The 18,882-nt window shown below is 42.7% G+C and overlaps 1 protein-coding gene across 1 annotated transcript in view; it reads right to left on the reverse strand.

Moving 5' to 3' along the window:
- Window positions 1-2,992, reverse strand: part of USP47 (ubiquitin specific peptidase 47) — a 43,405-nt gene extending 40,413 nt beyond the window's left edge. The window contains exon 1 of the mRNA XM_075188470.1: window positions 2,831-2,992. Within this exon, the coding sequence (XP_075044571.1) occupies window positions 2,831-2,869 (39 nt within the window). The 5' untranslated portion in view covers window positions 2,870-2,992. The remainder of the gene's footprint in view (window positions 1-2,830) is intronic.
- Between the last annotated feature and the right edge of the window lie 15,890 nt (window positions 2,993-18,882).

Here is an 18,882-nt window from a genome sequence, read left to right on the forward strand (position 1 = left end):
TGTTGCAAATTCAAAAGACAGAAAGTAGCTATTTATTTATGGGGTAAAACAAACAAAGATCTCAAGCAGAATATACACATCGCAGGAACTACATTCCTGACTTTATGGGGACATAGCAGTACACGAGCAGGAGACACTGGGCATATATATATATATTTAGCTGATCACATCACAGCCACGTGTGAAACGTCTCCACTAAACAGAAGCCTGCAAAGATAACCCAGGCGTTTATTAGAATAACCCAATCTGGAACAGATCAGACTTAAGGTTTAAAGCACGAAAAAACATTTCCCAGAGGGGGAGTCGGCGATATTCATTCAATAATGATTCTAGTTGCAGATTACACATAGAAATCAGTGTGGTAAAAAAGTGGATTCAACCTTTTGCAAATAAATAAGTTGAAAACAAGTTTAACTAGACCGAGAAGGAGTCTGTGACTTTCCAAGTCTGTGTTGACACAAAGTTTTATTATATCAAACAGCAAATGAAGGATTGGAAACCAGAAGGAGATGTATAGGTGTTACGGCATGCGATACTCATTCGCAAAATGGTTAACCCCCAACAGGAATAAAAATAAATAAAAGTGTTATAATATTGCCCTGACGATAATCACACACAAAAGGCTGCCAGCGTTTTTCTTTTAAACAGATTTATCACCAAGGCCGAAAAACAAATCAGATCAATTTGAACAAAATCATCAGGTGGCAAAAAGGTAGTTTTGGGCTGCACACACTGCGGTATTGGGGCGAATACTTAATAGCGGCTGAGATACCACAGCTATAGACTACGGACACACAAACGATTGTGTAGCGCTAATTATTAATTATTGGCCAGGAAAAGAATTTACTGAATTACACTCGTATTTTTAATTTTTTTTGTAATGAAATGCACCTGACAGTTCATTGACGCAACTTACTATCTTTGCACGTAAAGGTATTGCTCCCTGAAGAACAGGAGCGGGTGTAAAATGAGGATTCGTAGGGTTAACAGAAAAGAATAAGACCTGTAACAGAGTATGAATCATAACTTGTCATAATATAATCTGACTCAGTCCTCCCGGAGCATTTATTTACCAACATTAGCAGATGCAAAAGGTCTAGAACAAAATGAGCAGTCGGTGAAACGCATCGGCGGTCATTAAATTAAGACTGATCAACACACGTCACACCTCATTAAGACAATATTCACTTTCAGTTCTGCAAGTCACATGTTCCATATGACAGTAAACAAGGTGTACGAGAAACAGGAAACTGTACCGTAATAAAAAGGGTTAAGACACTGATATATTGTATATATTTCTTATCTAGAAATACTGCCAGGGTCACGTCAGACAGATAGAGCGCTATGTATATACACTACTAGCAGTGACAGGTACCAACACAACTGAGCTGGGAAAGGGAAGACAGCAGGACGTAAACTGAAAGTGAAGTAACATCGTGTTTACAGGAAGGGGCCGAGCCGTACACAGGGGTAAAGGGAAGGAGGGTGGTTGGCACACGGGGTAAAGGGAAGGAGGGTGGTTGGCACACGGGGTAAAGGGAAGGAGGGTGGTTGGCACACGGGGTAAAGGGAAGGAGGGTGGTTGGCACACGGGGTAAAGGGAAGGAGGGTGGTTGGCACACGGGGTAAAGGGAAGGAGGGTGGTTGGCACACGGGGTAAAGGGAAGGAGGGTGGTTGGCACACGGGGTAAAGGGAAGGAGGGTGGTTGGCACACGGGGTAAAGGGAAGGAGGGTGGTTGGCACACAGGGTAAAGGGAAGGAGGGTGGTTGGCACACGGGGTAAAGGGAAGGAGGGTGGATGGCACACGGGGTAAAGGGAAGGAGGGTGGATGGCACACGGGGTAAAGGGGAGGAGGGTGGTTGGCACACGGGGTAAAGGGAAGGAGGGTGGTTGGCACACGGGGTAAAGGGAAGGAGGGTGGTTGGCACACGGGGTAAAGGGAAGGAGGGGGTTTGGCACACGGGGTAAAGGGAAGGAGGGGGTTTGGCACACGGGGTAAAGGGAAGGAGGGGGTTTGGCACACGGGGTAAAGGGAAGGAGGGGGGGGCCCGCGGGGTAAAGGGAAGGAGGGGGGGGGACACGGGGTAAAGGGAAGGAGGGGGGGCGCGGGGTAAAGGGAAGGAGGGGGGGCGCGGGGTAAAGGGAAGGAGGGGGGACGCAGGTAAAGGGAAGGAGGGGGGACGCGGGGTAAAGGGAAGGAGGGGGGACGCGGGGTAAAGGGAAGGAGGGTGGTTGGCACACAAGGTAAAGGGAAGGAGGGGGTTTGGCACACAGGGTAAAGGGAAGGAGGGGGTTTGGCACACAGGGTAAAGGGAAGGAGGGGGTTTGGCACACAGGGTAAAGGGAAGGAGGGGGTTGGGCACACAGGGTAAAGGGAAGAAGGGGGTTGGGCACACAGGGTAAAGGGAAGAAGGGGGTTGGGCACACAGGGTAAAGGGAAGAAGGGGGTTGGGCACACAGGGTAAAGGGAAGGAGGGGGGTTGGCACACAGGGTAAAGGGAAGGAGGGGGGTTGGCACACAGGGTAAAGGGAAGAAGGGGGTTGGGCACACAGGGTAAAGGGAAGAAGGGGGTTGGGCACACAGGGTAAAGGGAAGAAGGGGGTTGGGCACACAGGGTAAAGGGAAGGAGGGGGGTTGGCACACAGGGTAAAGGGAAGGAGGGGGGTTGGCACACAGGGTAAAGGGAAGCGGGCGGGCACCCAGGGCAAGAGGCTGCACACAAGTAAAGGGTAAGGGGGCGAGGGTGCAGCTCCCCCTCACACTGCTGACCAGGTGCCCCCCCCCCAGTTACAGGCCCGGATGACACATCCCGGAAGCGCCGCCTCACCTCTCGGGGTACGAGGTGATTGTCCTCTCCGGGCACCATCTCCGTGCTGGTCACGGCCGGGACAAGGACTCAGGCCGGGGTCATGTTGAGCGGACACCGCGGGCGCAGCTCGGATCTCACTGCCAGGAGCAGACGCAATCAATGGAGAAATGGCCGCCGGAAACCTCGCGAGAGTTCTCGTGACGTCACTTCCAGGCCGAGACCGAGCAGCTCCCGTCACCATGACGACGCAAAGCGGAAAGTACAAAGATGGCGCCCAGCACGCGCACGCCTGCATCCAGCGGCCATCTTGGTGCTCTCACTGATCACCTTCCCAGTCACACAGTGGCCAACAAGGGAAAACAATGTATGGTGATATTCTCCCAAACTTCCAACTTGAAAAGGACATCATAGGATTCTGTTACCCACTCCAGCCGCAGATTCTCATATAATGTAGGATATTGTTATACTACATACTCCTAGTACCTGTGTTCCCTGACAATCATTGTCATCACTGCACAGATCCTGATCTCTGTGACACTACCTTGAAATGATTATTCCATCTTTGCATAATCTGTAATAAAGATAATATTTTACCAAAAATGTCTGTGGTTTTGATTTACTATTGTTTGTTATTGTGACTTTTTGTAGCAGATTCTATGGATCCCAGTAACAGTTTTCTGGGTTTTTATTTTTAGTCTTTCCAATAGTTTTGGAGGGGAAGGAGAGAACTGTTCTGTGTGCAATGATTGTGGCATGCTCACATTGGTAAGTGGGATGCTGCATGTACCTGCTACTTGTGTATGCTTTCGAAGCGTAAGGCATCACAGAGCACGATTACCTCAGCCGCAATGTGGACAGGAATGCAGATCCTCTACCATTGTCTTCCACCCGATACAGAATGTAGGCCCTCCGACATGACCCCTTCCACCCCATACAGAATGTAGGCCCTCCAACAAGAACCCTCCCACTCCATACAGAATGTAGGCCCTCCGACATGACCCCTTCCACCCGATACAGAATGTAGGCCCTCTGACATGACCCCTTCCACCCCATACAGAATGTAGGCCCTCCGACATGACCCCTTCCACCCCATACAGAATGTAGGCCCTCCGACATGACCCCTTCCACCCCATACAGAATGTAGGCCCTCCGACATGACCCCTCCCACCCGATACAGAATGTAGGCCCTCCGACATGACCCCTTCCACCCCATACAGAATGTAGGCCCTCCGACATGACCCCTTCCACCCCATACAGAATGTAGGCCCTCCGACATGACCCCTCCCACCCGATACAGAATGTAGGCCCTCCGACATGACCCCTTCCACCCGATACAGAATGTAGGCCCTCCGACATGACCCCTTCCACCCCATACAGAATGTAGGCCCTCCAACAAGAACCCTCCCACTCCATACAGAATGTAGGCCCTCCGACATGACCCCTTCCACCCGATACAGAATGTAGGCCCTCTGACATGACCCCTTCCACCCCATACAGAATGTAGGCCCTCTGACATGACCCCTTCCACCCCATACAGAATGTAGGCCCTCCGACATGACCCCTTCCACCCCATACAGAATGTAGGCCTCCGACATGACCCCTCCCACCCGATACAGAATGTAGGCCCTCCGACATGACCCCTTCCACCCGATACAGAATGTAGGCCCTCCGACATGACCCCTTCCACCCCATACAGAATGTAGGCCCTCCGACATGACCTTTTCCACCCGATACAGAATGGAGACCCTTCGTTATGACCCCTTCCACCCAATACTGAATAGAGACCCTCCGACATGACCCCTCCCACCCGATACAGAATATAGGCCCTCCGACATGACCTTTTCCACCCGATACAGAACACAGATCCTCTGACATTACGCGTAGTGATCCATCCTTCTTTTTTACGAAGAAGAACCCGGCTCCAGCGGGAGAGGTGGAAGGTCGAATAAACCCTCGCTGGAGATTCTCCTGGATGTAATCAGATGTCGCTTGAGTTTCAGGTAACGAAAGTGGATAGACCCGACCCCTAGGAGGAGTCTTGCCAGGTAGAAGATCGATCGGACAATCCCATGAACGATGAGGAGGAAGACGTTCAGACTGAGCTTTATCAAAAACATCGGCAAATGAAGCATACTGAGGAGGGAGTCCCGGTGAGGAAGATGAGATGGAAGATTGCTGTATTTTAAGAGGAATGACTTGAGAAAGACAACGATGATGACATTCAGCTCCCCAAGACGTAACTTGAGGAGTGCGCCAGTCAATCTGCGGAGAATGACATTGAAGCCATGGAAGGCCTAAGACAATCGGACTTGTCGTAACAGGAAGAATTAAAAACGAAATCTCTTCATGGTGTAGCACACCAATCTGAAGCGTTACTGGAGACGTACTCTGGGTGATGAGACCATTGATGAGACGTGATCCATCTATAGCAGTCACAGTAATCGGTGTTTTCAAAGTAATCACTGGTAGGGACCATTGATTCACTAGGGATTTAGAAATGAAATTTCCTGCTGCTCCAGAATCAATCAGAGCTTGAGACTCAAAGGATTTGGTAGCAAAGGAAATCGTAACATCAAAAGCGCAGACTTTTAATTTCGTAGAAGATGGAGAGGACTCCAGGGACCCTAACTTCACCTCTCCAGAACTAGTTAGGGCCTGGCATTTCCCGATTTCTTAGGGCAAGAACTGAGCATATGTGTGGAATCAGCACAATAGATACAAAGTCTATTCTTTACTCTTCGGTTCCTCTCCTCTGAAGTTAATTTGGAACGTCCTATCTCCATGGGGATCACAGAAGGTGAAGCTGGACGAAATTGAGGGGTTGAGCGAAGAGGTGCTTTAACTGAAGTTGTTTTCTCAGATTCTCTTTCACGAAACCTCATGTCTACACGATGGCAAAGAGAGATCAAATCTTCTAATGACATAGGAAGCTCTTGGGTAGTCAGTGCATCTTTAATTTTATCGGAGAGCCCCTGCCAGAAGGCGGCAATTAATGCTTCAGTGTTCCACTGAAGTTCAGAGGCTAATATCCTAAATTGAATGACGTACTGGCCTACTGTATGAGAACCCTGACGTAAACGAAGAATGCTGGAAGCAGCGGAGGTCACACGACCTGGTTCATCGAACACACTTCGGAACATAGAAATGAATTTGGCACTATCTTGTAATACAGGATCGTTTCTCTCCCACAGAGGGGAGGCCCAAGCCAGAGCTTGTCCAGAAAACAATGAGATAAGATAGGCCACTCTGGAACGATGGGTAGAAAAATTTTGAGGTTGGAGCTCAAAATGAACTGAGCATTGGTTGAGAAAACCCCTACAAGTTTTGGGGTCTCCATCGTACTTTGACGGAGTAGGCAGGTGAAGCGTGGGAGCTGTAGACACCTGGGATGGCACTGGGGAAACGGAGGAAAGCACAGGAGCTTCAACATTAGCTGTAACGGTCTGTCCAGATGTTCCTTGGGAGGCTAACGACTGGTAGCATTGAAGTAACAGCTGTTGGCGAGCATCCTGTTGCTCCACACGGGCGACCAGATGCTGCAGCATCTCTTTGGCTGTAGGTTCCGTATCTGGGTCTGTCATGGCCTGATCTTACTGTCACGGGCACTAGGAGTCTTTACCCAGGGATCACCAGGTGATAAGCTTACCAGAGCAGTATAGGTGGTAATATGGTACTCTGGTAGCGGGGTGATCACGGAACAGGAGACAGCAGATGATAGAGATGCTCGGGAAAGTCTATGACTAGCAGCACTGGTAATATATATGTAGTAATACACGAGGAACTGAATGGACAAAGGACACGTGAGGGTAGTCAGTGGTCTGCGGTAGCAAGTTGTACCACTGCTATAGTGAGGAGGAATGTCCAATAGAAACGAGGAGGTGATGAGAGTCAGCGGTCTGCGTTTAGCAAGTTGTACCGCTGTCTGGGTGAAGGAATGGAATCCAGGTGAAGGTATCCGGGAAGTCAGTGGTCTGCGTTAGCAAGTTGTACCACTGCTATGTGAGAGGACACTGGAACAGGTGACACTGGAAACAGGAATCAGTGGTCTGCCTCTAGCAAGTTGTACCACTGAATATATATGTGAGGAGGAGCACGGGGAGAGACTGCAATACAGAGGATACACGGGCACCTTGAACTTGATCCACAATGACATGCACAATATAGTAATGACTGAACAGCACTGCAATAATACAAAGTCATAGAAACTATCCGGGCAAAAGATAACACAGTCAATGATGGCAAAAGTCTCAGCGGATAGTAAGCTCCAGAGGAGAACAACTCAGTCCAGCAAGATATGCAATACACCAGCACAGTCAATGAGAAGTATGCATACCGTGGTTCAGGAGCAGGCTGTCAGACAGGAGTGCAGAGATACCTGAACGGCTGGAGGCCGGCAGGATGCGAAGTCCCTGGAGGGTGAAGCGGTAATCAAGTAGGTGCAGCGCACAGGTAGGTAGACCAGCAGGGGAACAAATACTCAGGAAGCAGTAGTATGTAGAACTGGACTCCTGGAGGACCCTGAAGAGTAGCGATGGTCTAGACGAGATGAAAGCAGTGAAGCGCAGATCCGATGCAGACTGGCGAGTAGAGACCAGCAGGAACACTGAGAAGCACGGAGAGCGGATCAGCTGCTGCAGACACGAGTAGAACTGAGGAGTAGCAGCCAGCAGGACTCTGCAGGTACACGGAGGTAGCGGATAGCAACCAGCAGGTGCAGCCACGATGAAACACGGGAGAGTAGAGCTGAGCTGGAACTGTTGAGCACGGAGAGCAGCGGATAGGAATCCGTTGTAGCAGACTCGAGGAAACCCGGGAGAGTTGAGATGAGCTGAAGACTGTAGCGCACGGAGGCAGCAGATAGGAATCAGCCAAACAGTCACGATGAAACACAGGAGAGTTGAAGTGGTCAGAGGACTGTAGTGCACGGAGGCAGCGGATAGCAATCATCATCATCATCATCATCATCATCATCAGTTATTTATATAGCGCCAACATATTCCGTAGCACTTTACAATTGGGGACAAATGTAATAAACTAATAAACAAACTGGGTAAAACAGACAAAGAGGTGAGAAGGCCCTGCTCGCAAGCTTACAATCTATGGGACAATGGGAGATTGACACATGAGGTTAAGTATACATTTTGCATCTTGGCCCAGCCAGACTGCAAAGGTAGGGTGACTCATAAGCTAAATGATCCTGTCACACAATAATGTTGGTCCGGGGGTAGTTGTCTTGTGTGAAATTGTGTAACAGGCTAAAGGTAGTGAGGTTAAGATGGTGGTTGAGGAATATTATACGCTTGTCTGAATAGGTAGGTTTTCAGAGAACGCTTGAAAGTTTGTAGAACAGAGGAGAGTCTTATTGTGCGAGGGAGAGAGTTCCATAGAGTGGGTGCAGCCCGAAAAAAGTCCTGTAACCGGGAATGGGAGGATGTAATGAGGGTGGATGAGAGACGCAGATCTTTTGCAGAACGGAGTTGCCGAGTTGGGAGATATTTTGAGACAAGAGAGGAGATGTATGTTGGTGCAGCTTTGTTGATGGCCTTGTAGGTTAGTAAAAGTATTTTATATTGGATTCGGTAGAAGACAGGCAGCCAGTGTAGAGACATACAGAGTGATTCAACAGAGGAATAGCTATTTGCAAGGAAAATCAGTCTTGCCGAAGCATGCAAAATAGATTTTAGGGGTTTGAGTCTGTTTTTGGGAAGACCAGTAAGGAGGGAATTGCAATAGTCAATGCGGGAGATGATTAGTGCATGAATTAAGGTTTTAGCAGTGTCTTGTGTGAGATATGTGCGGATTCTGGAAATGTTCTTTAGATGTATGTAACATGATTTAGATATAGAGTCAATGTGGGGAACAAAGGATAGGCGTGAATCAAGGATTACACCTAGGCAGCGAGCTTGTGGGGTGGGATTTATGGTCATGTTATCAACAGAGATAGAAATGTCAGGTATGCTCTTGTTGGCGGGTGGGAATATTATTAACTCTGTTTTAGAAAGATTAAGTTTGAGTTGACGAGAGGACATCCAAGATGAAATGGCAGAAAGACAGTCAGTTACACGGGACAACACAGATGTCGAGATATCAGGAGAGGATAGATAGATTTGGGTATCATCCGCATAGAGATGATACTGAAAGCCAAAGGAACTTATTAGATTTCCAAGAGAAGCGGTATAGATAGAGAACAGCAGAGGACCTAGCACCGAGCCTTGTGGTACTCCAACTGATAGGGGAAGCGGAGCAGATGTGGCTCCAGAGAAATTAACAGTGAAAGAGCGATTAGAGAGGTAAGATGAGAACCAGGATAGAACTGTGTCTTGAAGACCTAGGGATTGCAGCGTTTGTATGAGAAGAGAGTGGTCAACTGTGTCAAATGCAGCCGAGAGATCAAGGAGAATTAGGAGAGAGTAATGGCGTTCAGTCTTAGCAGTGATCAGATCATTAACAACCTTGGTCAGCGCAGTCTCTGTGGAGTGTTGAGAACGAAAGCCTGACTGAAGAGGATCCAACAGGTTGTTTGCGGAAAGAAAGCGTGTGAGGCGAGTGTAGGCAAGTCTCTCTAGAAGCTTGGAGGGGCAAGGGAGCTGAGAGATGGGACGGTAATTTGAGAGAGAGTTTGGGTCGGAGTTTTGTTTTTTTAGAATAGGAGTAATCACTGCATGCTTGTATAGTGATGGAAAGATGCCAGTAGAGAGTGAGAGATTACAGATTTGAGTTAGAGGTGAAATGAGCACAGAAGACAGGGATCTACCAATTTGCGAGGGAATAGGATCAAGAGGACAGGAGGTAGAGTAGGAAGATAAGAAGAGCGTATCAGCAACAGTCACGATGAAACACAGCAGAGTTGAAGTGGTCTGAAGACTGTAGTGCACGGAGGCAGCGGATAGGAATCAGCTAACAGTCACGATAAAACACAGGAGAGTTGAAGTGGTCTGAAGACTGTAGTGCACGGAGGCAGCGGATAGGAATCAGCTAACAGTCACGATGAAACATAGGAGAGTTGAAGTGGTCTGGAAACCACAGGAGTAGAAGTGGTCTGGAAACCACAGGAATCAGCAGCGCTGAATACACGAGGAAACACAGGAACACCTTCAGAGGCTCATGGGGAATGAGACTCCAAGATCAGGCCACGAGGTATGGACAGCAGGTGCTTTAAATAGGGAGTGTTGCCTGATCAGCCAATTAAGTTAAAGGAACAGGTACTGAAGGTTTTGAAAGGGCTGCGCATGCGCAGAACCTCAGGATGGTGGACGGCCACGGTTCCTGAACACACGGGAAGAAGCACTCACAGTCTGGTGAGTGAGAACAATACTAGCCACTAAACCAGGCTACACTGAAATGCAAAACTAATCTGCGAGTGAAGAGAAATATATGGACAGATAGTCCAAGGCTTCTTAGCAGTGTCTCCATGCAAACTAAACAATATTATTCCACATAAGGCCAAACGTCGCTCTCTCTTCTAAGCTAAATGTCCCAGGTACCATGTTGTATTTGCAAATATATATATTATATTTGTGCCTAGTAAATTAAATTATTTTAAAGTGGGGTTATCCTTAATCAGTGCTCTAAATTATTGTAGTGAACATAAAAACAGATAGTGAATATAAAACTATACAATTCCACCCTCAGACAACATGAATATGTTAGTTTGCATGCCATCCTGCAACTTTTACTATACATGTTGCTTGAACTTTCTTCTTTTTGTTGGTAATTTTGACCAACGCTTTTATATCATCTCAGGAATCTAAGAACGATTGTTTATTCTGTTATCCCCAGATAAGACAAAAAAAGCTAAGCTGTGTTGTATCCAGTGATCATGAAAATAAACATCTCTGCCTAATACTTAGTGAAGGGAAAAACACATATAGGGAAGTCAGCAAGGTAAAGCAATTTATTTAGTAAAAATTGCGGGAGGGCAGATATAACCTATTAAAGCTGTCACTACAGTTGTAAAGTCTCACGTTGCTACCTCTGATGTAAAGTACAGTATAGTGCACTTTAGGATTATATAAAATACAAGTTAACCCGTGCATGATACTCATGCATTCTAGTCAAATCAAGATACTTAAGGTCTTAAAAAGGTTCTTGTCATGCATTTGGGCCTAGCCCAGGCCTCCTCAGGGGAAGAGCGTTATTTCCCGACGCAAGCGCCCTTTTTAATGTGTGTTCATGAGGTAAAATGACCTCACGAAAATGAGTTTGACCCCTCAACTCGTAAATTTAGCCTTTACCACCCCTCTCACGGGGGGAAGGGGGGATGATGGACGTTAACTGACTTGACTATTCTAATTTTTTTGTCAAATAATGTCAGTATACCAAATTTCAGGTCAATTGGATGAGCCCTTTCTGAGAAAATAGTTTTTTACACACACACACACACACACACACACACACACACACACACTAACGCACGCCTCTACACGTGTGTTCATGAGTTAAAATTACCTCACGAAAATGAGTTTGAGCCCTACCAAATTTCAGCCCTTTTTGAATTTTTTTTCCCACACACACTAAGAATTTAGTAGGTCAGTGTATAACTCTGCCCAGCAGGTGGCGCTGCAACTTGTTTTTTTTTCCCACACACACACAGACAGACAGACGCCACTAAGCATTTATATATTAGATAGATAGAATGTAGAACTTGTATACAGCATGTTCACTAGCGCCACCTGCTGGTAGCACATAAAAAAAAACTCATCAATTCTTCACAGAACCCAAGTGTAGAGTTGAGGTCAGTTGGGGATCATGTGTCAAAGAGTCTGATCATGGAACATTTCCAAATACTTTAGGGCACACCCACTCACGTTATCTACAGCGTAAGAGATCTCCCCAGACAGCTGGTGCATGCACACATCACTGACAGTAATAAGCATACAGCAATCAGCGATTTTATGCTGATTACAGAGAGGTTAATTTAGGGAGCTCTAAATAAGGGAATAATTTTGCAGTGCATAACGGGTGGCTCAGCACCTATGAGTGGCCAAAAACGTCAATGTTCATGAATTGTCTGATGTGGGTGTGCTTTTACCCAGATAATGAAATTTATTACAATTGTTATTTTAAATAGCTAGCGAAAAATACAGTCTAGTTCACATGATCAGTATTCAATGTAGAGCCCATTCTAGTGACCTCTATATCATACAAAGATCATTCTAGTGTCCAGTATATAATACAGAGAGCATTCTAGTGACCTCTATATCATACAGCGATCATTCTAGTGCCCAGTATATAATACAGAGAGCATTCTAGTGACCTCTATATCATACAGAGATCATTCTAGTGTCCAGTATATAATACAGAGAGCATTATAGTGACCTCTATATCATACAGCGATCATTCTAGTGTCCAGTATATAATACAGAGAGCATTCTAGTGACCTCTATATCATACAGCGATCATTCTAGTGTCCAGTATATAATACAGAGAGCATTTTAGTGACCTCTATATCATACAGAGATCATTCTAGTACTCAGAATATAATACAAGCATTCCAGTGACCTATATATCATACAGAGATCATTCTAGTGTCGAGTATATAATACAAGCATTCCAGTGACCTATATATCATACAGAGATCATTCTAGTGCCGAGTATATAATACAAGCATTCCAGTGACCTATATATCATACAGAGATCATTCTAGTGTCGAGTATATAATACAAGCATTCCAGTGACCTATATATCATACAGAGATCATTCTAGTGCCGAGTATATAATACAACGAGCATTCTAGTGACCTCTATATCATACAGAGATCATTCTAGTGTCCAGTATATAATACAGAGAGCATTCTAGTGACCTCTATATCATACAGAGATCATTCTAGTGCTCAGAATATAATACAGAGAGCATTCTAGTGACCTCTATATCATACAGAGATCATTCTAGTACTCAGAATATAATACAAGCATTCCAGTGACCTATATATCATACAGAGATCATTCTAGTGCCGAGTATATAATAAAATGAGCATTCTAGTGACCTCTATATCATACAGAGATCATTCTAGTGTCCAGTATATAATACAGAGAGCATTCTAGTGACCTCTATATCATACAGAGATCATTCTAGTGCTCAGAATATAATACAAGCATTCCAGTGACCTCTATATCATACAGAGATCATCCTAGTGTCCAGTATATAATACAGAGAGCATTCTAGTGACCTCTATATCATACAGCGATCATTCTAGTGCCCAGTACATAATAAAACGAGCATTTTAGTGATCTCTATATCAGACAGAGATCATTCTAGTGCCCAGTATATAATACAGAGAGGATTCTAGTGATCTATATATCATACAGAGATCATTCTAGTGCCCAGTATATAATACAACAAGCATTCTAGTGACCTCTATATCATACAGAGATCATTCTAGTGTCCAGTATATAATACAGAGAGCATTCTAGTGACCTCTATATCATAGAGATCATTCTAGTGCTCAGAATATAATACAAGCATTCCAGTGACCTATATATCATAGAGATCATTCTAGTGTCCAGTATATAATACAACGAGCATTCTAGTGACCTCTATATCATACAGCTATCATTCTAGTGCCCAGTATATAATAAAATGAGCATTCTAGTGATCTCTATATCATACAGAGTTCATTCTAGTGCCCAGTATATAATACAGAGAGCATTCTAGTGACCTCTATATCATACAGAGATCATTCTAGTGCTCAGAATATAATACAAGCATTCCAGTGACCTATATATCATACAGAGATCATCCTAGTGTCCAGTATATAATACAGAGAGCATTCTAGTGACCTCTATATCATACAGCGATCATTCTAGTGCCCAGTACATAATAAAACAAGCATTTTAGTGATCTCTATATCAGACAGAGATCATTCTAGTGCCCAGTATATAATACAGAGAGGATTCTAGTGATCTATATATCATACAGAGATCATTCTAGTGCCCAGTATATAATACAACAAGCATTCTAGTGACCTCTATATCATACAGAGATCATTCTAGTGTCCAGTATATAATACAGAGAGCATTCTAGTGACCTCTATATCATAGAGATCATTCTAGTGCTCAGAATATAATACAAGCATTCCAGTGACCTATATATCATAGAGATCATTCTAGTGTCCAGTATATAATACAACGAGCATTCTAGTGACCTCTATATCATACAGCTATCATTCTAGTGCCCAGTATATAATAAAATGAGCATTCTAGTGATCTCTATATCATACAGAGTTCATTCTAGTGCCCAGTATATAATACAGAGAGCATTCTAGTGACCTCTATATCATACAGAGATCATTCTAGTGCTCAGAATATAATACAAGCATTCCAGTGACCTATATATCATACAGAGATCATCCTAGTGTCCAGTATATAATACAGAGAGCATTCTAGTGACCTCTATATCATACAGCGATCATTCTAGTGCCCAGTATATAATAAAACAAGCATTTTAGTGATCTCTATATCATACAGAGATCATTCTAGTGCCCAGTATATAATACAGAGAGGATTCTAGTGATCTATATATCATACAGAGATCATTCTAGTGCCCAGTATATAATACAGAGAGGATTCTAGTGATCTATATATCATACAGAGATCATTCTAGTGACCAGTATATAATACAGAAAGCATTCTAGTGACCTCTATATCATACAGAGATCATTCTAGTGCCCAGTATATAATACAGAGAGGATTCTAGGGACCTCTATACAATACAGAGATCATTTTAGTGACCAGTATATAATACATAAGCATTCCAGTGACCTCTATATCATACAGAAAGCATTCTAGTGACCAGTATATCATACAGAGATCATTCTAGTGCCCAGTATATAATACAGAGAGCATTTTAGTGACCTCTATATCATACAGAGATCATTCTAGTGTCCAGTATATAATACAGAGAGCATTCTAGTGACCTCTATATCATACAGCGATCATTCTAGTGTCCAGTATATAATACAGAGAGCATTAAAGTGACCTCTATATCATACAGCGATCATTCTAGTGTCCAGTATATAATACAGAGAGCATTTTAGTGACCTCTATATCATACAGAGATCATTCTAGTACTCAGAATATAATACAAGCATTCCAGTGACCTATATATCATACAGAGATCATTCTAGTGTCGAGTATATAATACAAGCATTCCAGTGACCTATATATCATACAGAGATCATTCTAGTGCCGAGTATATAATACAAGCATTCCAGTGACCTATATATCATACAGAGATCATTCTAGTGCCGAGTATATAATACAACGAGCATTCTAGTGACCTCTATATCATACAGAGATCATTCTAGTGTCCAGTATATAATACAGAGAGCATTCTAGTGACCTCTATATCATACAGAGATCATTCTAGTGCTCAGAATATAATACAGAGAGCATTCTAGTGACCTCTATATCATACAGAGATCATTCTAGTACTCAGAATATAATACAAGCATTCCAGTGACCTATATATCATACAGAGATCATTCTAGTGCCGAGTATATAATAAAATGAGCATTCTAGTGACCTCTATATCATACAGAGATCATTCTAGTGTCCAATATATAATACAGAGAGCATTCTAGTGACCTCTATATCATACAGAGATCATTCTAGTGCTCAGAATATAATACAAGCATTCCAGTGACCTCTATATCATACAGAGATCATCCTAGTGTCCAGTATATAATACAGAGAGCATTCTAGTGACCTCTATATCATACAGCGATCATTCTAGTGCCCAGTACATAATAAAACGAGCATTTTAGTGACCTCTATATCATACAGAGATCATTCTAGTGCCCAGTATATAATACAGAGAGGATTCTAGTGATCTATATATCATACAGAGATCATTCTAGTGCCCAGTATATAATACAACAAGCATTCTAGTGACCTCTATATCATACAGAGATCATTCTAGTGTCCAGTATATAATACAGAGAGCATTCTAGTGACCTCTATATCATAGAGATCATTCTAGTGCTCAGAATATAATACAAGCATTCCAGTGACCTATATATCATAGAGATCATTCTAGTGTCCAGTATATAATACAACGAGCATTCTAGTGACCTCTATATCATACAGCTATCATTCTAGTGCCCAGTATATAATAAAATGAGCATTCTAGTGATCTCTATATCATACAGAGTTCATTCTAGTGCCCAGTATATAATACAGAGAGCATTCTAGTGACCTCTATATCATACAGAGATCATTCTAGTGCTCAGAATATAATACAAGCATTCCAGTGACCTATATATCATACAGAGATCATCCTAGTGTCCAGTATATAATACAGAGAGCATTCTAGTGACCTCTATATCATACAGCGATCATTCTAGTGCCCAGTATATAATAAAACGAGCATTTTAGTGATCTCTATATCATACAGAGATCATTCTAGTGCCCAGTATATAATACAGAGAGGATTCTAGTGATCTATATATCATACAGAGATCATTCTAGTGCCCAGTATATAATACAGAGAGGATTCTAGTGATCTATATATCATACAGAGATCATTCTAGTGACCAGTATATAATACAGAAAGCATTCTAGTGACCTCTATATCATACAGAGATCATTCTAGTGCCCAGTATATAATACAGAGAGGATTCTAGGGACCTCTATACAATACAGAGATCATTTTAGTGACCAGTATATAATACATAAGCATTCCAGTGACCTCTATATCATACAGAAAGCATTCTAGTGACCAGTATATCATACAGAGATCATTCTAGTGCCCAGTATATAATACAGAGAGCATTTTAGTGACCTCTATATCATACAGAGATCATTCTAGTGTCCAGTATATAATACAGAGAGCATTCTAGTGACCTCTATATCATACAGCGATCATTCTAGTGTCCAGTATATAATACAGAGAGCATTAAAGTGACCTCTATATCATACAGCGATCATTCTAGTGTCCAGTATATAATACAGAGAGCATTTTAGTGACCTCTATATCATACAGAGATCATTCTAGTACTCAGAATATAATACAAGCATTCCAGTGACCTATATATCATACAGAGATCATTCTAGTGTCGAGTATATAATACAAGCATTCCAGTGACCTATATATCATACAGAGATCATTCTAGTGCCGAGTATATAATACAAGCATTCCAGTGACCTATATATCATACAGAGATCATTCTAGTGCCGAGTATATAATACAACGAGCATTCTAGTGACCTCTATATCATACAGAGATCATTCTAGTGTCCAGTATATAATACAGAGAGCATTCTAGTGACCTCTATATCATACAGAGATCATTCTAGTGCTCAGAATATAATACAGAGAGCATTCTAGTGACCTCTATATCATACAGAGATCATTCTAGTACTCAGAATATAATACAAACATTCCAGTGACCTATATATCATACAGAGATCATTCTAGTGCCGAGTATATAATAAAATGAGCATTCTAGTGACCTCTATATCATACAGAGATCATTCTAGTGTCCAATATATAATACAGAGAGCATTCTAGTGACCTCTATATCATACAGAGATCATTCTAGTGCTCAGAATATAATACAAGCATTCCAGTGACCTCTATATCATACAGAGATCATCCTAGTGTCCAGTATATAATACAGAGAGCATTCTAGTGACCTCTATATCATACAGCGATCATTCTAGTGCCCAGTACATAATAAAACGAGCATTTTAGTGATCTCTATATCATACAGAGATCATTCTAGTGCCCAGTATATAATACAGAGAGGATTCTAGTGATCTATATATCATACAGAGATCATTCTAGTGCCCAGTATATAATACAACAAGCATTCTAGTGACCTCTATATCATACAGAGATCATTCTAGTGTCCAGTATATAATACAAAGAGCATTCTAGTGACCTCTATATCATAGAGATCATTCTAGTGCTCAGAATATAATACAAGCATTCCAGTGACCTATATATCATAGAGATCATTCTAGTGTCCAGTATATAATACAACGAGCATTCTAGTGACCTCTATATCATACAGCTATCATTCTAGTGCCCAGTATATAATAAAATGAGCATTCTAGTGATCTCTATATCATACAGAGTTCATTCTAGTGCCCAGTATATAATACAGAGAGCATTCTAGTGACCTCTATATCATACAGAGATCATTCTAGTGCTCAGAATATAATACAAGCATTCCAGTGACCTATATATCATACAGAGATCATCCTAGTGTCCAGTATATAATACAGAGAGCATTCTAGTGACCTCTATATCATACAGCGATCATTCTAGTGCCCAGTATATAATAAAACGAGCATTTTAGTGATCTCTATATCATACAGAGATCATTCTAGTGCCCAGTATATAATACAGAGAGGATTCTAGTGATCTATATATCATACAGAGATCATTCTAGTGCCCAGTATATAATACAGAGAAAATTCTAGTGATCTATATATCATACAGAGATCATTCTAGTGACCAGTATATAATACAGAAAGCATTCTAGTGACCTCTATATCATACAGAGATCATTCTAGTGCCCAGTATATAATACAGAGAGGATTCTAGGGACCTCTATACAATACAGAGATCATTTTAGTGACGAGTATATAATACATAAGCATTCCAGTGACCTCTATATCATACAGAAAGCATTCTAGTGACCAGTATATCATACAGAGATCATTCTAGTGCCCAGTATATAATACAGAGAGCATTCTAGTGACCTCTATATCATACAGAGATCATTCTAGTGTCCAGTATATAATACAGAGAGCATTCTAGTGACCTCTATATCATACAGCGATCATTCTAGTGTCCAGTATATAATACAGAGAGCATTCTAGTGACCTCTATATCATACAGCGATCATTCTAGTGTCCAGTATATAATACAGAGAGCATTTTAGTGACCTCTATATCATACAGAGATCATTCTAGTACTCAGAATATAATACAAGCATTCCAGTGACCTATATATCATACAGAGATCATTCTAGTGTCGAGTATATAATACAAGCATTCCAGTGACCTAAATATCATACAGAGATCATTCTAGTGCCGAGTATATAATACAACGAGCATTCTAGTG

This window comes from Mixophyes fleayi, chromosome 10 (genome assembly GCF_038048845.1).
Source record: "Mixophyes fleayi isolate aMixFle1 chromosome 10, aMixFle1.hap1, whole genome shotgun sequence".
Taxonomy (NCBI): domain Eukaryota; kingdom Metazoa; phylum Chordata; class Amphibia; order Anura; family Limnodynastidae; genus Mixophyes; species Mixophyes fleayi.